The sequence below is a fragment of the Equus caballus genome, chromosome 1 (genome assembly GCF_041296265.1).
Source record: "Equus caballus isolate H_3958 breed thoroughbred chromosome 1, TB-T2T, whole genome shotgun sequence".
NCBI classification, from domain to species: domain Eukaryota; kingdom Metazoa; phylum Chordata; class Mammalia; order Perissodactyla; family Equidae; genus Equus; species Equus caballus.
Window position 1 is genome coordinate 159,668,494 of NC_091684.1, and position 21,287 is coordinate 159,689,780.

General features: G+C 39.9%; 2 protein-coding genes across 24 annotated transcripts in view; both read left to right on the top strand.

Annotated features, from left to right (window-relative positions):
* Positions 1-11,683, top strand: part of TMEM87A (transmembrane protein 87A) — a 36,038-nt gene extending 24,355 nt beyond the window's left edge. Inside the window, exons 12-21 of one of the 16 annotated variants that reach the window (XM_070238721.1) lie at positions 337-405; positions 2,183-2,291; positions 3,256-3,314; positions 4,084-4,187; positions 6,138-6,211; positions 6,647-6,708; positions 7,376-7,431; positions 7,849-7,879; positions 9,822-10,006; positions 10,431-11,683. In XM_070238721.1, coding sequence (XP_070094822.1) covers positions 337-405; positions 2,183-2,291; positions 3,256-3,314; positions 4,084-4,187; positions 6,138-6,211; positions 6,647-6,708; positions 7,376-7,431; positions 7,849-7,879; positions 9,822-10,006; positions 10,431-10,440 — 759 coding nt within the window. In that variant the 3' untranslated portion in view covers positions 10,441-11,683. Of the gene's footprint in view, positions 1-336; positions 406-2,182; positions 2,292-3,255; positions 3,315-4,083; positions 4,246-6,137; positions 6,212-6,646; positions 6,709-7,375; positions 7,432-7,848; positions 7,880-9,821; positions 10,007-10,430 lie in introns of all 16 variants that reach the window. The other 15 variants (XM_014733635.3, XM_070238727.1, XM_070238752.1 and 12 more) reach the window with 15 other exon arrangements.
* Positions 11,684-13,256: 1,573 nt separating this feature from the next.
* Positions 13,257-21,287, top strand: part of VPS39 (VPS39 subunit of HOPS complex) — a 41,169-nt gene continuing 33,138 nt past the window's right edge. The window contains exons 1-3 of one of the 8 annotated variants that reach the window (XM_070238630.1): positions 13,319-13,552; positions 15,063-15,130; positions 15,254-15,363. Coding sequence is in view for 2 of the 8 variants with exons in the window: in XM_023619261.2 (XP_023475029.1) it covers positions 13,480-13,552 (73 nt within the window). In the remaining 6 variants the exon portion in view is untranslated. Of the gene's footprint in view, positions 13,553-15,062; positions 15,131-15,253; positions 15,364-21,287 lie in introns of all 8 variants that reach the window. The other 7 variants (XM_070238638.1, XM_070238643.1, XM_070238619.1 and 4 more) reach the window with 7 other exon arrangements.

Here is a 21,287-nt window from a genome sequence, read left to right on the forward strand (position 1 = left end):
GGGATGGGGTCTTATAACACCATACTTTTAGGTATGGTCACTTCTTAACGTGGATCTTAGCATGCTAGGAACAGTGGTTGCCTCTTATTAGCAGCATGTTTCATTGCATTGAGAGTATAATTGATGGTGTGTGTGAAATGCTTATAGCTGTATGTTTCAGGTGATGGTTTGTCAGAAGGGAAGAATGATGTAGATGCCAAGTGTTAGTCCTTTTTATTTTCTTTCAATTCAAATGTAAAACCATTCCAGATGATTAAATGTAGAATCGTGTGCTGGTTTCTTCTCTGTGCCTGTCTGGACATCTCTTTTTCACCACCTCTTTTTCTTTGTCTGCAGGCCCAGACTGATCTTGCTTCCTTGGCCTTTATCCCCTTGGCTTTCCTAGACACTGCCCTCTGCTGGTGGATATCCTTCTCATTGGCTTGATGGTGGTTCATTTTTTCCCTTTGGAGATGGGTTTCCATCGATCTTTTTGCAAAGGGTTTTTACCAGTTTTGTTGGTTACTCCTTAGTCTGAGGAATAGGGTATTTTCAGGCTAACAGTCTGAGGGCTCAGGTAAGCAGTTTTTTTGTTTGCATTTAATTTTTAAAATTACGTCAGAAGTTGGTGACTGTGGACTGAGCACAAGATAAAAACTTCTGGCTTTCTTTTGTTAAATGAGCGTTTCACTTTGATTTTGGATTGTTTGTGCCCCCGCTTAGGGTAGAACCACTGGCTGCCGTGGTCCAGCTGTTTCTTTCAGCCTCTAGCAGTTATTACATGTTTTGAAAATTCTGAAAAGATTTTCATTCTTAAAACGCGGTTTCAGGAACTAGCTAAGGTTGTTTGACTCTCTTAAAATTCTGTATAGGTTTAGCAGATCTTAACCCTCACAGGGTTAAGTGTTTTGTACCCTCATTCAAAAACTGACTTAGGATTGTCTGAAGACTTCCATTCTTTTAAATAAATATTGATTCATTTACAGGCAAAGGCACCCAGCAGATAACTAAGTTTTTGAGTAATCTTTTTCTTCTGTTTCTTAAAATTAAACATTTGTTTATTAGGGACTTGGCCGGTTGAATGAAGAATTCAAGTTTCTGGACTCTTATGGGATTTTTAAAAAATTTGTTTGGGTTTTTGTGTACTTGGTTCTGTGTGCAGTTGTGCAATATTATTGTCTTGATAGACTTGACTGTTATGAAAAGCTGAATGTAAACAGAATTGCAATTTTGTGGGTTATCATATGTCAAAAATGTTTGAAGTTGAAGGGTCCTGGGTTCAAATGCTCCAAGTTTTTCCAGGGCGCTATCTTTCAAATGTGCTTTGTGAACCTCTATGAGTATTGGGAGGAGTGGAGAGAGGGAGGTGGGATGGACCATACAGTAAAGATAACCCAATGACTAGGTAGCAGCTAAGGCTCTATCAAAGGGCAGAAGCAAGCTCCGACTCATGTGTTTTCATATCTGCTCCTTATTCTAAAAGTTGGACATGAGAGCAGATACTGTTTTTAGTAGTCGTCATTTCCCCTCCTGTCTTTCTCTGGCAACTTCTACTTGGGAATAATGTTCTGAAAATGGAGACTAGTTGCTTTTAGAGCCAAACTGCCTGGGATTCTCTGCCAATTGTAATTGTACTGTCCTTTCAATTCAGGATAGCTCAGGCAGCTGATGGCAGGTTCCGTAACATGGCATAAAGGGACCGAATGTAGAACTCGGGAGGGCGTGGGCATGAGTGTATTTCTGACTGTAGCCTAGGTTAGCTGGGGCAGTGAGAAGAGAGCCACTTAACCTTAAAGGAAGAGAGCAGATGGTGTTAACTCCTATTACCTTGCCTGTTATGCAGTTTCATTCCATTTTCTTCCATTTGTCTTTCTTTTTCATCTTTGTTTCTCTAGAAAGCTTCTTCCTGTCTTTATTTCTCTCTTTTTTAAAATATATTTTTCTTCTTTTCTTTTTTCTTCTTATTTTTTGCATTCTTACTTTATCCTGATTCTGCCTTCTCTTCAAGTCTTATTGAAAATGAAGACTTTCTTGTTAATCATGGTGAGGCTTGCGGTGTTTGTGAGATTGAGAATGAGAGAACTGTTAGGCCTCTGGGATCCATAGCTCTATCAGTTTGACCCCAGGCCCTCAAAGAAACTTGAGCATTAATGTACTAGCTTATTGTTTTTTCTGAATGTTGATTTCCTTGACCTGCAAACACATATTTATTAGCCTGACTCAAACAATGAAGCTCTTGAAACTTCGGAGGAACATTGTAAAACTCTCTTTGTACCGACATTTCACCAACACGCTTATCTTGGCAGTGGCAGGTAAGTCAGGGACTTTCTTCCTGCTGTTTAAATGTGATCCTTTTAGAACAGAGACTCTTAACTTGAGAGGCAATAGGTGGGCTCTCTGAAATTTACATAGGACATTTTGTACGTTTCACTTGGGGAACTTTAACTTTTGTCAAATTCTCAAATGGGTTTGAGGTTCAAAAAAGATTAGGAACCACTTATTTAGTAACTGAAAGTAGACCACAGATAATTTCAACTCTTAGTCTATCCCTTTCCTGTCTGAATTCTTTTTCTTGAGGCAAATTAGCTTGAGTGCCATATAGCATTTAGATTCCTTTTAGAAGACATTAATACTTGCCTATTTGTTTCAATAAATAGCTATAGAATTTTAGATCAGGGCACATGGCTATTAAATTGCTTTTACCTATGTCACTAAGCCTGCATAAAATACAGCATTAGAAAGACCATAGTCACAGTAGGCTAATTTGCCTGCCTTTTGGCCATGGTACCAAGACTAGTGAGGTCTGGCCTCACTATTGGATTGTGATCGGAATTGGATTGTGATTGGACTGTGATTGGAACCAACAAACAACTCTGTCTTGCAGTCATTTTATCCACCTTTTTTTTCCATCTGACCAGCCAAAGAAAAATTAGTGTTAGTATACTAAGGATAAAGGAAAGGAAAAAAATTGTATTACCGATAATGCTAGAAAAAGCTGTATTTCCAGTACCACCTTTTCCAATTCTCAGGGTTACTGAAGTAGCCAGATGGTCAACAAAACTAAGTATAGAAAGGGTTGTCAAGAGTACGTATCATGGGCCTTGCTTATAATAGTTAGGTAAATTTGTGTTGAATAAATTTGTTAAAGTAACTGATAGGAAATGATTCTTATGTATTGGTTAGGGATGTGTGGAATTCCTCATAACCAGAATCAGAGAATTTAATTGAGGTGTAAACCAGATTGATGCTCTGACCAGGTTTTTTGTTTCTTGTTAGCATCTATTGTGTTTATCATCTGGACAACCATGAAGTTCAGGATAGTGACGTGTCAGTCGGTGAGTTATAAACAGTGCATTTATGAATAGTGTGCTGTTTTGTACACAGGTGATGACGCTGATGACCATGGTAAGGTTCACACCTAGTAAAAAGTTAGGGCTAGGTCTCTATTGGAGGGTCAGAATGCATCCCTCCCAAGTGTTCTTTCTGTGTGAGCACAGTGCTTGGTGTGGTAGGTGTGTTTTGTTTGTGTGGAGGGTCTGACTATAAATCCCAATAGTGAGAGAGAATTTTATAGTGATAACCGTAGTCTGTCATAACCCAATCTTGCCTTAACTAAAAACTCTTGAACAAGAAATCCAGAGTCCTAAACATTAAATATGTGTGAATAATGCTAATCTGACTAGAAGCTGTGTCCTTAAGATGAGAGCACAAAGACTGTGTCCAATAGCATTTCTTTGGAAGCAGCTAAGGCTCTATTTTGGTGAAAATAAATAAAATGAAAAGTATAAAAAAGAAATAACCTAATGTTACTCTCTTTCACCTTGTATAAAAAGCCTTCCCTCAAGATTCTCAGAGCTATAATGAAGTATTGACAAGTGCTGCATTCAGTTGGTGCCTTTTCTTTAGCAACAATAAACACTACAAGGGGAGAAACTGTGTTCTTTCAGTTTGTATCCCCAGGCCTCAGTACAGTGCCAAGCACATAGCAGGCTCTTGGTAAATAAAAGTTGAATGAATAAGTGATTCTTGTTCTATGCCATGGGCTTTGTAAACAAAGGGTTAAGATAATGTGTATAAATGTTGTGCTTCTCCCTCTTTTGGTAGGATTGGCGGGAGCTGTGGGTGGATGATGCCATCTGGCGCTTGCTGTTCTCCATGATCCTCTTTGTCATCATGGTTCTTTGGCGACCATCTGCAAACAACCAGAGGTTCTTGGACACTTCTTATTTACGCTGCTAACCATTGAATGGCCATGTCATCAATTAGGTGTGGTTCAATGGATGACAGTGTCATGGCCTTGTCATATAGTGGAAGGAACACTCCCTGGGTCTGGTATCCAGAGAAATGGGTTTTTGGCTCAGCTGTGCTATTCACTTGCATTGTAATTTTTGGCATGCTGCCAAAAAATTCATTTCTCTGGGTCTTAATTTCTTTTTCTTGTAATGGGGAGTTGAACTAATTAACATAAGGTCCCTTTCAGTTGACGTCTCTGATAACATAAGTATTTATGTGGGTAAATAAGGGAGCATGCCTGATGTACTTCCTAAAATCCTTTGCTGTTGGGTCTTTGCTCTTTAATCAGAAATTTAGCTTGTTTAATTCTAGGAAAACCTTACCAGATTTGATTGGAATTTAATTGAATTAATGGATTGATTAGGGAAATTATATATCTTTTTGATAATTCCATCCTTGAATATGGTATCTCTCTCCATTTTTTAATTTTTTTCAATGCTTCAATTACGTTTTGTAACTTTTATTTAAATTAAAAAAAATTTTACAGCTCTTATGGATGCAACCTTTTAAAATAATATGGGTGGGGGCTGGCACGGTGGCACAGCAGTTAAGTGTACACGTTCTGCTTCAGCAGCCTGCGATTCCCCGGTTCAGATCCCAGGTCCAGATATGGCACCGGTTGGCATGCCATGCTGTGGTAGGCGTCCCATATATAAAGTAGAGGAAGATGGGCACGGATGTTAGCTCAGGGCCAGTCTTCCTCAGCAAAAAGAGGAAGATTGGCAGCAGTTTCTCAGGGCTAATCTTCCTCAAGAAAGAAATAATAATAAAATAATACGGGTGGCTTTCTCAAATATGTAGGAATGCTGTTGACTTTTGTATATTTATCATATCCATCAACCCTCTTACATTATCTTGTTCTGGTAATTTCTACGTTTTCTCATTAGATTGGTTGTTATCTAAAGTAATGACCATGTTATTCCTTTCTTTCCAAATAGTCTTGTTGCCGCATTTCTGATCCTTGTGTTGGCAAGGCCCACCTGTATAACATTGAACTGGGGCGATGACCTTGGGCCTCCTCAACTTATTCTGGCTTTAGAGTAAATGCTTCTCATGTATCATCATTAACTTTGATACCTACTGTGCATTTTTGTTAGTTACCTTTTAAGAGGTTACAGGTGTTCTCTATTATTCCTAGCTTATAAAGAGTTTTTTTTTACTCATGAAAGGGAGATTTAAAAACAAGGTAGAATGAAAATCCTAGGCAACAGTGAGCGCAGAGTGAGTTCACAGCTCGTGCAGTCTAGGAATTACCTTTCTGGCAGCTGCTCTGCTGAGTCTCTTGGAAGTTGTGAAGGAAAAATATCTGAGATGTACCGGATCAGGCCTTCATCTTCTCAGCTCCCCACTTGGAAACTGAGATTTTAAATTGGCTGGAACACACAAGATCAGGACTTCCATCTCTTAACTACCAATTTGAAGGCTGAGTTTTTTAATTTCATGAGAACTTTCTTACCTCTGTGTGATACGTATGCTTGTAAATGAACATTTATTGAATGCTTACTATGTGTCAGGTATTATTCTAAGCCCTTTTTGAAATGACTTACTTTTCACAAAACACGTCTATGAGTAATGTTTATTATCCTCCAGAAAACGGGCATAGAGAGAATAAGTAACTTGTCTGAAGTTACAGGTTTTACGTGGTTGAGTCTGCACTCATAGTATGATCCTGTGCTGCTTCGCCCTTGCTCGTATAGACAATTGAGAGCTTTCTGAAGGGGAAGAATTATTTTATTATTCACTAAACTGATGTTATGAATGACCGTAATTGCAGTTTCAATAATTAGTCCCATGAAGTCCAGACAGTGGAGCAGCTTTTGTATTTTTCTGATTCCCTTCCTTCTGTTCTACCTTTGTTCTGTCAGGTTTGCCTTTTCACCATTGTCGGAGGAAGAGGAGGAGGATGAGCAAAAGGAACCTATGCTGAAAGAAAGCTTTGGTACTGATAAAATTCACCTTTTATTTGTGCTTTACATATTCTTTTCTGGTTTTTAGAAAGAGTAAAGCAAGTATAACATTTCAAGTATCAAAATCAAGATACTTTGATGTAAGTGCATTGTTTATTATTTTACAACTGTGTTGTTGCTTAGTTTGGTGTGTGGTGAAATTAGGGAAAGCGAAAATAAGAGTATGAATCTTAAGATGAAGCCATGGTAAATTCAGTAAATAATTGCACATTAAATGTCCAGGTTGCTTAACTAGAGATGAGATGAAAATTTGGCTTTGAACTTTCCAGCATAAATGTAAAGATGGAGAAACATCTGTTGTATAATTCACTGTCACTAAGCTTCAAATAAAGCTCTGAATCCATTTTTGCAATCATAGCAGGTCTGTTGATGGATTTAACCAATCTACTTTTTTTTTTCTTCTACAGAAGGAATGAAAATGCGAAGTACCAAACAAGAACCAAATGGAAATAGTAAAGTAAACAAAGCAGTAAGTAGGACTTCTTCCTAGTCCTATTTGCCCTGTCCTCTGGCCCTTGGGGAGCTCAGCAGTTATGTACAGGCCTTAATGATGTTGTTTACCTATGCTGTAATTAAGCTTGCTTTATAAATCTTTTAGTATATGTTAGATTTACATTTTTAAATGTAGAGACAGCAAGTGATTCTAGGTCTAGGACCTAGTAATCTTTAGCTAGATGGTTTGCTACTATGTCCTAAAAGGTACCAGGCCAGTCTGATGGTTCTGTTTAATAGTTTTCATCAGTGAGGTTGTAGCCCCATTAATAACCTAAGATCTTTTTGTAGTAAAAATCAAGGTTTTTTTCAGTCAGCAGTTGTTTTTTTGGGTCTTAGAGTTGTGCATTCAAATCTGTTTAGAATTTATCTCACTTTTAAGGAGCAAAGCTTATATGAAGCATATTCTAGTATTAGACCATTGAGAAGAAAGCATTTAGGGATGTAGGATGTCATTTTATATTTCAGTTATATAGTTTTTTAAATTATTTGACTTTTCTGTTAGCAGTCCCATTTGTTATATGAACATACTACTTCAGAGTGACAAGAGATTAAATTTAAAGATTTTGAGTCCTCTTTAGATCCTTACTTGAGATGTATTGTTTGGTGCATTTTAGTAACAACTGGTATTTGTATGTTCCCAGCAGGAAGATGATTTGAAGTGGGTAGAAGAGAACGTTCCTTCTTCTGTGACAGATGTGTAAGTTTTTGAATCATTACCTCAAGAATCCCATTTCAGAGTTAGTATTACTTTTATTATTTTAAATGAATGAGCTGAAGAGCATACTAATGAGAATGCTTGTAGTTGACTTTAGAAGTAAAAGATTAAATCACTTAAAAGAATATTAAAACATTAAAAAGATGTTAGAAAATAGTTAAAGATTAGGTATGATATACAAACAAAAGTAGCTGGGATTATTTGTTCAGATGACATTTCTGCTTAGAAAGATTTAGCTATAGATCTTCCCAAAATCAATGGGATAATCCTTTTGGAAGTTTTGAGTTCTTTTCCATGGCTATAATTTTAATTAAACATTGGTCCTCTTATAATGCAGAACATGTTTTGTGTTTTCTATGCAACTCCAGTAACACTGATTTGGTATTTTTCTCCCGGCAGAGCACTTCCAGCCCTTCTGGATTCAGATGAGGTTAGTAATCAAATCATGTGCATAAACTTTGGGTCTGGTGACTTAACAGGGAGTCATAAGTCCTCTGTTCAGGGAACCTTTACTTATTTGACTCAGTAGTGGCCTGAAGAACTAGAGTTGGTATAGTTGAAAAAGGGTGAGAATAGAAATACTAATATTGGAACTCAAATATTCAAGAATGTTTCTTTTCTGTACATGTTCTCCTTTTCTTTTCCAAAGTTATATGGTCAGACTTGAGAATGTCTTTGTTTAAATTGTGTAGCAAATACTTTACTCTCCTACTTTGTGGTTCCTTTGTTTTTAAGAAATTCAAATTTAACTCTTATCTAATCTAGGCAAAAATAATAAAGAAAAGTATTGAGAAAGGAATATAGTAGACCAAAACAAAATATAAATTATTTTAAGTTATCTACTGTTCAGTGTTATCTGTGTCACTGTCCTCTTCCAATAGTAAGGATTATAATTTGTACCTCTAATGTTTATGTTGACTTTTAATCTTTTAATATGCCTCCATACAGTTCATCTAGAAGGCTTCACGGTGAAGTTTTATGTAAGAATTTTAGTCTGAGTTCCTGAGAACTCATTTTGGATGTATTCTGAATATTAGGTTATTCTAGAGTCTCCTGATTTCACAAAGCCTTTTGAAAGCATCTGCCCGATTCTGACTCATTGTGTTGGATTGGCTTTCATTTCCCTGACCGTGGTGTGATGCAGCCCACAGTGTCAGATACCTTAGCCGTTCTGTGTATTGCAGTAATTGAGAGCTCTGCCATTCGGAATTAAACCTATCTGTGTAACACTTCGCTTTCTGCGGTGTATTTTGCAGTTCCAAGATCTCCCTCTTGGGGTTTTCTTCTGCTAATAATTTGCCTTCAGGGCTTCTGTTTGGCTTCAGCTCTCCAGCCATGCAGCCAGACGGGGCTGAGTATGTGAAACCTAGTTGTGCCATTCATGGGAATACAGGTTTACTATAGTACTTTTGGTAGCACTGACTTCACCCATCTGTTCATGTTCTCCTGTGTGAAAAAACTATTCCAGAACTGAAATGAATTTTAAGAGAAACAAGTTAAATAAGGGACCAAGAATCAAAATGGCACACACTCTTTAGCAGCAACTTTGGATGCTACAGCTAATAGAACAATGTCTTTGAATTCTGAGGAAAATTATTTTCTACCTGGAATTCTATACTCAACTAAATTATCAATATGAGGGTACAATAAACATGTTTTTTAGTTACACAAGAATAAAGTAATTGACGTCCTTGTGTGCTTTCTCAGGAAAGTAGTAGAAAATGTTAATTACAGAGTGAGGGAACTAAAAAGAGAAAGACTTGGGATCCAGGAAGTAAAGTCTCCAAGACAGAGACGCGAGGATAAATCTCCAGGAAGATGATGTAAGAAACTCTCAGAGTGACAGCAGGGCGACAGGCTTGGAGAGCAGCCAGTCCAGGAGGGAGCAGGAGAACACAGAGCTTCAGGAGGGGTATTTCTAAGAAAAAAGTGAAAAGGATAGATTAGCTGATGTAATTGATCATATTGAAAAGGGATTTACAGTTCTATGAGAGTTTGGGATAAATTTGTGACGGGTGCTTAGCAAATGAAGCAAAGGAAAAATGAAAAAATAGTAATTAAGGTAAAAAATAGGGTAAGAAAGGAAATTTAATAGTACAGTTTTCTTAATTGAGATGGCATACTGTAAATAATATTTTATAATCAAATGTAGTTTTTTACATGACTTTTTAAAAAATTGAGGTGAAAAAAACATAAAATCTACCATCCTAACCATTCTCAAGTGCAAAGTGTTGAGTATATGCACATTGTTGCACAATAGATCTCTAGAACTTTTTCATCAAACATAATTTTAATGAATATATAATATTTCATTATAAGGATACACACAGTTTGTTTATATAATCTTTTTTTTTTTTTTTTTGCTGAGGAAGATTGGCCCTGAGTTAACATCTGTGCCCATCTTCCTTTACTTTATCTGTGTGGGATACCTGCCACAGCATGGCTTGACAAGTGGTGTGTACATCTGCACCTGGAATCTGAACCGGCGAATCCCTGGCCGCCAAAGCAGAGTGTGTGAAGTTAACTGCTATGCCACCAGGCCGGCCCCTATGATCCTGTATTTTTGAATGCTTAATTCTTTCTAGTATTTTGTTATAATTCTCAGTGTTGGAGTAGAAATGCTTATGGCTAAATCTCTGCCCACATCCTTGACTGTTTCTTCAAGTTTAATTACTGAATCAAAGGAGAGACATTTTTATTAAAGGTTAATCTTAAGTAAATGTTTGTTTCATCATTTTAATTGACTCTCAAATATACAGTTCTTTTCACTTGTGGTTTTCCAGAAGCCTAGAGGTTTTGATTCAGTTAATCTTGGGTGGCTGGACATCTGTATGTCTCAAATCTTCATAGATGGTTAGGCACTCTCTCTCTAAATATTTAATGAACATAAACAAATACTTGTGGGAAATGTGTGTGTGCATCATCTTTGTAGAAGATATTTGGAATTAATATACTTAGAATAAACCTTTTTTCCCCCGTAGGAACGAATGATCACACACTTTGAAAGGTCCAAAATGGAGTAAAGAATGGGAAGATGTGCAGTTGAAGATGGCTAGTATCTGGGAAGAGATCAGCTTCTGTGTCAGTCTTTACACTACCCCATGGGATTAAAGGAGGCAGCGACATCCTGATCTGTTCCTTGATCTTTGTGCATTGGAGCTGGCCAGAGGTGTCAGAGCAAGGAGGACTTCTCATTGAAAACAAGTTCATAGGATGAGAAAAATCTACAAGTTTCTTATTTACAACATTGATGCCCCTTTCCCTGCCATACTCTGACATGGATGTTTATGCAACTTATGTATGTTGTTCCTGAGCCTTCTGTAATGTTTAAATTGTTTAATCTGTCAGACTAAAAAGTTTAACATCTTCTAAAGAACTGTGACATCAACACCGTAATATGTAATCTCCAGGAGCAACTGCCTGTAATTTTTATTTATTTAGGGAGTTACATAGGTGATGGGGGAAATTGTAAATTATCTTTCCATTTCCTGGGAAGCCAAGGTAACATCTTGCAGAGGTAGTTTTGAGAAAAAAAAAAGAGTCCTGAGTTAAGGAGCCATGGTTCTATGAATGATGAAAAGGACAGCAAAAAAAAAAAGAAACTGTTACAGTATGATTCACATCATTTAAAAAAGCAAAATCAAGTGCAATTTTGTTTACAAATGGTGTATATTAAAGATTTTTCTATTTCAGATGTACTTTAGAGAGAAATATTAGCTTAACTCTTTTGACATCTGCTATTGTGACACATCCCATTGCTGGCAATGTGGTGCACACTCCCGAACTTTTAACTACTGTTTTGTAAGCCTCCGAGGGCAGCACTGCAGAGACCTAGGCAATGCTTTGTTTGCCTTCTGCCATTCACTGGGTGATGCACTCCGCGCAGAGAGGCACTCCATCAAAGTGCTTGTGAGTGAGCACCCTGCTAAAGGGACTAATGCTTCACAAGCAGGAGCTAACACAAAGGAAACTGGTTCTCCTGGCTTAATTTAAACAGTTTTTCCTGCATGAAGTAGTGTGGAGGCCCTGGACTGCTGCTCATCCTTTAGATCGACTGTTCTTGTATCTGGTATTGGTTTAGAGACTGTTTATAAGAGACATCACAAGGTGATGGGATTCATTGGAAGCACTATATTTCTGTTTTAATGGTTTTGTCCACTTTTGCCTTCTCAAGATTTTTGTTCTACATAGAAAGTTCATGCCACTTTTTAATATAAAAAAAATTTTAACAAAATTAATATATTTTTCTCATTTTTTCCCTAGACTTTCTCTAAAGACCCTTCTTTCTCTACAACTCTCTCTCGTGGGAATTTTCCTTCCGTGGTTTTTATTCTGTCTTATCTTTTGAAATCAATGACCAACACCACCACAGTTTTCACTAAGTCATACTGTAATGGAAGTGTTTACATTTATGTAACATTTCTCTATAGCTGTTTGCTGTGGTGATTTTTTAAAAAATCCCCGAGGCATCATCTCTAAGGAACAATATGAAGAACTGATTACTCCCGGGTTAACACATTACCAAAAGGCTGCTGTTATGTGCTTTTGTTTTTTCCTACTAAAACTTAGCAAGCGAGTAATCGTTATAATGCAGCAGGAGAGTTGGTCACATATCTTTTGAGGCTGGTTAGATGTTGACCTGAGACTAGGGGAAAAAACCCTAATGTGTTAAGCAGGAGTGTATAGTACAAATTCTCTAGCCTGGGATCTGCTTTTTTCTGCTTTCTCTTATGGCTGCTTATGTTACTGTGATTGGGTATATGTATCATTTTTTAGAACAGGTTCAGAAGAAATTTATAGTTTCACATTGACCTGTTACCTTAGAGTTTAATTGTTGATTTTGGTCTCAGTCTTTGGACCTGGAACTGCTAGGTATTAGACCTTCTTCCATTACAGCAGCTGGCAATTCTAAATTTTCAAGGTGTTGGGTTTCTGTGGTGAAAATCAGCCATAACACGAGATTTGTTTAGCAATTCTTGTGTTTCTTACTACTTGAAGTGACTTCATTTGATTATCAGATACAGCACTTGGTAAAGATGGGACAATATTCCTAATTTACAGATGAAGAAACTGACATTGCGTAAAAGTAAAGTGACCAGGCTCAGTTTTTTTACTATACTTCTATATCAGAGACTCCTTTTCTTTTACATTTTTGCTTTCAACCTTAAATGCTTAATTTTATGACACACCTGCTATCTTCTTCGGGGGAAACTGCCAGATACAGATCATCCTTGTGGTGGTTCTCAAACTTTAAAAGTGCATGGATTCACCTTGGGGACTTACCCAAACACAGACTGCTGGATTCCCTACTCCAGTTTCTGACTCAGTAGGGCTGGAATGAGGCCTGAGACTGCATTTCTAACAAGTTCCCAGGTGATGCTGACGCTGCTGATTTGGGAACCACTGGCCTACAATCACCTTTAAAATGCAAGGGTAAGGTACTTGAACTGGTTGGGGTTATTACTAAAACCATTTATCGAGTGCTTAGAGTGTGTCAGGCGTTGGCAAGCGCTCACAACGCTAGTAGATACGTAACACTACCATCATTTTGCAGATAACAAAACTAAGGCCTCTGGAGATTCTTAATTTCTTAAACGTCACAGGTCATCTCCTAAATAGATTTCCATCCCAGGTCTAACTGGCGCCAAAGCCCGAATTCTTCAGCACCACGTTACACTGCCTAAGGCAATGCTAAGATTAAGATCTTTTTCCTTTCTCGTTAACCCCTTGGCTACTCGGGCTCCACTCGGGGAAGTTCTGGGTGCCAGACGAAGACTCCCAAGCACCCGGCCATTCCTCGAAGGTGCATTAGCGGCCGGGGCGGAAGGGGCGGGGCTTGGGCGGCGGAAGGGGCGGGCTTAGCTCAGCAGGAAGTCCGCTGTTGATGATGGCTCTGTTGCCGAAGGGCCTGTAGCTGGGGTCGCTGGCCGGGTCCTGGTCGGCCCTTTCCTTGGCCTGGTTCTGGCCCGCGCCGAGCCCGGCCCAACTCACTCCGGGTGAGACTGCCGCGACGATTCTCTGCTCGCCGCCATGCACGACGCCTTCGAGCCGGTGCCGATCTTAGAAAAGCTGCCTCTGCAGATCGACTGTCTGGCTGCCTGGGGTGAGCCGAGGGGCCGAGGGTCCGAGGGGCCGAGGCCAGGTCAGCGCGCGAGCAGTCCGGACCTTTCACGAGGCTAGGGAAGTGGTCAGGCGTCTGGCTGTGTGGGCTCCGGTCGGACGCTGTCCGAGAGGGGCCTGGGATGAGGAGGGCAGAGCACTGTAGACAGCGAGGGCGGTGGGGCTGTTTGGGCCATCCCCACAGACTCAGGCATCTTAGGGACGTTCCACTCGCCCTTGCTCTCGGTACAGAGATGGAGGTTGAGCTTTCCTTATGAATTGTGCTCAGTTTTGGCTTATTTCGATTCCCAAGAAGTCGTTAGTTTGGAGGGACAAAAAGTGGGAAGTTCTCAGCCTGCCAGGGCCTTGAACTTGTCCAAATGATTGTGTTGTTTTCTAGGTGAAAGACAGCACTTTGTGGGGGCGTTGAACAAGTTAACGCCATATGCCTTTTTTCCCTTAGTGATCACTCGTCATTCTCGTTACTGTTGGTAACTCACGTTGTTACTCTAAACTCTTAACCTAGCCAAGTGGTTGATTGCCTTCTCTTCAAAGTGCCCAAGTTACCCAGCTCTGTGGGTAGAAGAGCATCATTCCAGGCTGTCATGACATCTAACCCATAAAAACTTGCATAATCCTCTTGGGATTGGCCAGTGCAGAAAGCATGGTCTGGCATCTCTTGAATGCTCCAGGATGCATATGATTTAAGGGGTCTAAACCTTGACTCTTAACTATGAACATTATGCTCTTATCTATGAGCAATTGTGTCTGCTCACAGCCACCGAAGAACTGACAAATAATTTCAATCTTTCTTGTCAGTGTCTGGGTCGGAGAAATCCAGGGCCGTAAAAAGGTGGCTCAGAACTCTAATCGTATCTTAGACTGAGCTAGGGAGCCATGATGGGCCTGGTGGAATCTTGGTGGTGGCTGGCATCTTATCCATCCTCTGTGGATGTGGCACCCGGTCAGCCTTGCAGAGTTCTTCACTGCCTCTTCAGTAGGGTGCTTTCACTACAGATCTTCATGTTAACGTGCACCTCTCCTGTCTTTAGGAGCCCTGGGCCTCTTTAAAATCACACCTCTGCACTAAGCTGTCCTGGTCCTTTTCATTCCCCTGTTTCTTCATCAAATATGTATTAAGTACCTATATGGACCAGTCTGTCTGGTAGGGACAGGAATACAAGGATGAGTAAGAAACAGTGCCTGTGCTCCTAGGACACACAGTAGAGGACAAAGATGTATGAACAGATTATGATACAAGTTAAATGACACAAGAGACATATGCTGCCTATTATGGGAACATGGAAGGGGGTACCCAACTCAGCCTAGGACATATGCTGCTGAAAGGAGGGATGGAGCTGCTTACCACACTTTTCTTAGCTTGTCAGAATCCTTGACTCTCATACCCTATGGGATAGTAGTACGTGTAGCTCAACCTCTTCACCAACTCCGCTTTGTTATGGTAAAGATTCCCTACACCTGTGCTTTTCACGAACATTGTTTTGAAATGATAGGTAGCTTTTCGCCTGCCTTGATCTCCAACCAAACAGGAAAAGTGCCCTTTGCCTCCTAGGATGCTGTGGTAGGTATTGGGCTATAAGAGGCCATTTACTACCCCTGCCTCCAAAATACTTTATTTTAAGATTTTAGCAGCAACATTTCTATTTCTAGTCATTACTCCTTTTATCTCTGCTGTGTCCTAAAGTGGAAAGTTCATCCAGGAACCTCCAGGAGCCAGATCACGCAGGGCCAGACAAATTTGAGCTGGAAGATGTCGTAGAGATGCCATAATCTTTCTCCTTGGAGATGGAAATGGTGAGGATACTGATGATGATGACTTCTTCCTAAACTCTAGAGTTATAGAATCCAGCTGTCTTTTCAGCATCTTCACCTGGATGTCTAATAGCGTGGCCAAAAGAGTTCTTGATTCCATTCTCCCAAAACATGCTTGTCTCTCTGTATCCCACACTTCAACAAATGGCATTTCTCTTTACCTATTTGGCTAATGCCAAAAGCCCTGGAATCATTCTTAACTTCTCTTATTCTCTTATACATCACATCTAGTCCATCAGCAAATCTCATGTACTCTATCTCTAGAATAAATCTAGAATCCAGTCACTTCTCTCTATCTCCACTCTTTCTACTTTTGACAAGGCACCATCTTCTCTCATCTGAACTACTGTAGTAGTCTCCTGACTGATCACCTGGTGTTTACCGTTGTGCCATTTTTAATTTTCTGTTCACACAGAGGCAGAGTGATCCTTTGAAAACTTAATCTAATCACATCTCTCTTCTGCTTAAAACCCTCCCGTAGTTTCCCATCACAACTGGAATAAGTTCCCAAGTCCTTACCATGGTTGGCTACATCTGACATGATTAGACCTCTGGTTATTTGCCTGACTTTATCTCCTATGCTTTTACCCCTTGCTCCTTTCTGGTACTAGTCACACCGTCTTCCTTGTTCCCTGAACACACAAAGCATGTAAATACCTCAGGGCCTTTGCACTTGCTGTTTCCACCACCTGGCACTCTCTTGCCCTGCATACTACATGGCTCATTCCTCATCTCATTCAGGTCTCTGCTGAAATATCACGTAAATCAGCAACACCTTCCCTAAGTATCTTATATGAAGGAGAATGCCTCATCTACCATTGTGCTATTCTCTTACTCAGCCTTATCCTTCTTATCATGGATTGCCACCTAATGCTATTTTATGTATTATTGTCTCCTCCAATCGATATTAGAATATAAATTCCTTCATAGCAGGAACTTTGTTTTGTACATTGCTTTATTTGCAGTGCCTGGAACAGTTCCTGACTCATGATGGGTATTCATTATGTATTTAATTAATTAATAATGGTATTAATAGAATAGCCTCCATTTATTGAGTATTAATCTGTATTAAGCTTTTATGAAATAATAACTCCATTTTGCAAAGGAAGAACCTGAGAATTTAAGTAATTTTTCCAAGGTTACATACCCAGTAAATCATGTCTGCTTCTAGAGCCTGGTTCTCAAACTTTAATATATATTCCAAGCCTGTAAAAAAATGCAGATTTGTCTGTATGTGTATTTGTATGTGTGTATACACAATCATATTTACTTATTCAAAGAAACAGTGGAAAGATAAATCAAAAATTACTGAAGTGGTTACCTGTAGCAGAAAGGAGAGAACATGGAGCAGGCAGGATGGGAGCCCGACTTCTCAGTTTTAGCTTTGGAACTATGTAAATGTCTCATGTAATAAATTAAATTTAAAAACGCAAATTTCAGGGCACCACCGCAAAATCATTGACTCACAATCTCTGGGAGCAGGGCTCAGGAATGTGCATTTTTAGTAAGTCCAAGCAATTCTGATCTGCCTCATCAGGAGCCTACACTTCGAGAAACACTGTTGTTTGCCCCATGACCCAAAGAAGGGCCGTGACTACCACCTTATTCATCTCTGTATTCCCTGCAGTGGCCAGCGTTGGGCCGGGAATGGAATTGTTTATGACATGAGGTTGGACTGGGTTGCACTGTTGGACAGAGCTTCATTAGGGTAATTTTGAGCAAGAGGGCCCAGCCTTACTCACTTCTCAGGAGGGATCAAGTCCAATCTTGTGGCCCGGAATTGGGCCATCAGGAATTTTCTAGGGCTGACTCTCGTTTGTTTACGTGTGTGTTACCCATTTGTGTAGTGTGTTCTACTTTCTGATATGCAGTGTTGAGTTTCAGAAGGCACTGTCTACTCTGTGCTGTGCCTGCTCTGCAGGCTTCTCATTCTGTGTGTCTTGCATGCATGGATGTGTTATATGGTGACATGTTACAGAGCATGCAGGCCCAACATGGGTCAGGTCCTCTGGCCACCTGAGCTCCCACTGATTTCTGTAACCAAATCAAGCCTCTTCAGGGTTCTGTGCTATTATTATGTCTGGATGATACACTGTTTTTCCTTAAAAGTTTGAGGATTAGGAATGAGTATGTGTGTGGTGCTTTCACTACTTAAAAGAGAATTGTTACAATATTTTGCATATATGATAAATGCATTTTTCCTCAGTACCTCCAATGGAAAGTTTGAGAAGGGTCAAATAAAATTTCAATTAAAAATATTCTTTACAAATTTTGGTGAATTTATCTGATACTGTTTTATGACCAATAAGGTAGGCATTTGATAAGAAACATCTATTGGTGAATAAACATTTCAGTGAAAATGGAAAGTAGACTCTCCAGTGTCATGCTTAGGATTTTGACTTCATATTTTGGTAGTGCAGCTTCATGAGGATTTTTTTTTTTTTCCCCTAAAGATTGGCACCTGGGCTAACAACTGTTGCCAGTCTTTTTGTTTTTGTTTTTTTTTCCCTGCTTTATCTCCCCAAACCCCCCCGTGTACACGGCTGTATATCTTAGTTGCAGGTCCTTCTAGTTGTGGGATGTGGGACGCCACCTCAACTTAACCACTCGGTCACGGAGCCGGCCCCTCATGAGGATTTTTTAAGTCCCAGTGTGACAACATTGGCGGTCTGCTTTAAGTAACCGACCATAAACATGGAAGGATGTGTAGACTGAGACCAGTTGAGGCCATCACGTGGGTCCCTGGAGAGACTGTCGGGGAGTGGGCTGTTGTGAGGTACCCTGTAGAGGTGAAATTGGCAGGCCTTGGCAGACTTGGGAGGAAGCTGAAGCTGTTAAAAGAGATAAAAACAGGACCTGGCAGGGGTCTGGGAGGCAGAGTGGAGAGGGAAGGATGGGGAAGATGGTCAACATTAAGTTCACCTTTTGAGTATAAATTTGTATGTTTGTTATAAGTGCATTTTAAAAAAAAATTCCACTTCATTTTATTTATATCTGAAATTTCAGTGGGTGTCCCCAAAATCAACCTCAATATTCCAATTGCTCAATATAGTGATATCTGTAAGTAGAGTTCTAAATGTAATATCTTTTACAAAGCAAGCATTGTGAACTGAATTTTTTTCTGTGTTCTGCTCCAGTATAAATCTCCAGCATTCCATTAGAGCTGGTGTTATTTCTGATTTCCATCTATGTCGTTAAGAGCACACAGTGTCTTACTTTCTGTGTCCTGCCTCTGCTTTAAAACAAAAAAATAAAAGAAGACAGGATCACTCTTTCTGGAAGACTAAGGACATCAACCTGGAGAAATGTTCCTGATGTGGCTCCTGACCTGTTTTATAACTAGAACCGCTGCCTTTCAGACAACCGCTGGCCAACACCCATTCTTTTGACGTGGGATCCCTTACCAAGTGCATTACAGCACGTGGTTAGGGATCAGACCGATTGGGGTTAGAATCCCGCCTCTGCCACTTACTACACGTGTGACTCTGGACAAGTTACTTATCTCATGGGCCTCAACTTCCTCGTTTGTAAAATGGGGATTTTAAAAAAGGACATACTTCAAAGGATAGTTGTGAGGATGAGTGAAATAACATGAAATGTGCTTAGCATTTCCTGGTGCTCAATAAAGGCTATCTATTTGTCCCATTATCCAATATTTTATTTTTCAAAGGATCAGGAGAGCTTATGAAAGGAATGAGTGACCTTTGTGTTACAGCATCAGAAAGCTGAGGAAACATCTGCACATGCTGAACTTCCCTTAATGATTTCATAGAGATCTGTTAGGGTAATTGTTTAAATCATTTTGGAACCTCTTTATATTTCGCCTTGACGAGTGTCTTCCAAAATGAGGACCCTGAACCAACAGCATCAGCGTCACCTGGGAACTTGTTAAAAATGCAAATTCATGACGGGCCCTGTAGCTGAGTAGTTAAAGTTCTGTGCGCTCTGCCTCCGTGGCCTGGGGTTCACAGGTTCGGATCCCGGGTGCAGACCTACTCCGCTCATCAGCCATGCTGTGGAGTCATCCCACATACAAAGTAGAGGAAGACTGGCACGGATGTCAGCTCAGGGCGAATCTTCCTCAAGCAAAAAAAAAGAGGAGGATTGACAATGGATGTTAGCTCAGGGCTAATCACACACACACACACACACACACTCTCAAATTCCCAGGCCTACTTCCAAAACATTCCAAAACAACTGAATCAGAAACTGAAGGCAGGGCTTCGTTTTGTTTTTTTTTTTTTTTAAAGATTGGCACCTGGGCTAACATCTGTTGCCAGTCTTCCTTTTTTTTTTTTTCCTGCTTTATCTCCCCAAACCCCCCCTGCACACAGCTGTACATCTTAGTTGCAGGTCCTTCTAGTTGTGGGATGTGGGATGCCACCTCAATGTGGCTTGATGAGCGGTGCCGTGTCCGCGCCCAGGATCTGAACCCTGGGCTGCCGCAGCGGGCATGCGAACTTAACCACTCGGCCATGGAGCCGGCCCCAGGGCGTCAGTTTGTTTTAACAAACCCTCAAATAATTCTCAGACACATTAGGATTAAGAACCACTGGCCTAGACCATCTTCTTTTTTTTTAATAAGAGCTTTATTGGAATGTAATTAATATATCATACAATTCACCCATTTAAAGTATACAATTCAGTGGTTTTTAGTACATTCACAGAGTTGCCACATGAATTTTAGAACATTTTCATCACCCTAAAAAGAAACCCTGTCCACATTAGCAGTCACTCCCCATTTTCCCCCAAGCCCACCAGCCCTAGGCAGCCACTAATCTTTCTGTCTCTATAGATTTGCCTGTTCTGGACATTTCATAGAAATAGAATCAGACAATATGTAGCCTTTTTTGTCTGGCTTCTTTCACTTAGCATGGCAGGTTCATCCCTATTGTAGCATGTAACAGCGCTTTGGTTTTTTTTTTTTTTAGTGAGGGAGATTGGGCCTAGCTAAGGTCTATTACCAGTCTTCCTCCTTTTGCTTGAGAAAGATTGGCCCTGAGTTAACATCTGTGCCAATCTTTCCTCCATTTTGTATGTGGGATGCCTCTGCAGTGTGGCTTGATGAGTGGTGTAGGTCGGTGCCTGGGATCCGAATCTGTGAACCTGGGCCACCGAATTGGAGTACGCTGAACTTAGTCACTATGCCGCTGGGCTGGCCCCAACAGTGCTTCATTTTAAAGTCTGGCTAATGTTCCATTGTATGGATATGCCACATTTTGTTTATCCATTCTTCAGTTGATGGACATCTGCACTGTTTCCACCTTTTGACTATTACAAATGATGCTACTATGAACATTTATGTACAAATTTTTGTGTGGGCGTATGTTTTCATTTCTCTTGTGTGTATGCCCATGGGTGGAATTGCTAGGTTCTATGGTAACCCTATGTTTCCATCTTTTGAGGAACTGCCGGACTGTTTCCCAAAGTGACTGCACCGTTTATATTCCTGCCAACAGTGTGAGGCTTCCAGTCTCTTCCTATCTTTGTCAACACTTGTTATTATCTGCTAGACCATCTTTTGAGATAATTCTGTAAATTCGAAATGCTGTGGCACTTCTTATTTCCCCTAAAGTAAAACCATTGAACCTTCAAAGGATGCCTTTTAGTTGTTATTTGAGATTAGGTACGTAGTTTCATGTTTATACTATCCATTTTATGATTTTATAAACTTCCATCATGTTTTTAGTCAGTTTAATTTTGAAACAGTAAAGCCAGAGATGTTTTTTATTCTCTAAAATGTCTAGCTTAGTAATTGTTCGATAAATACTTTTTTGTTTGGTTGATTCTCAAACATATCTTGAATATAAACATTCTTTACCTTTGCAAATCACCTGCTATCAAAAGCAATTCATTTTCTTGACCCATTGATTTCTGATTACAAGCCCCAGCTAAAGAAATAGGGT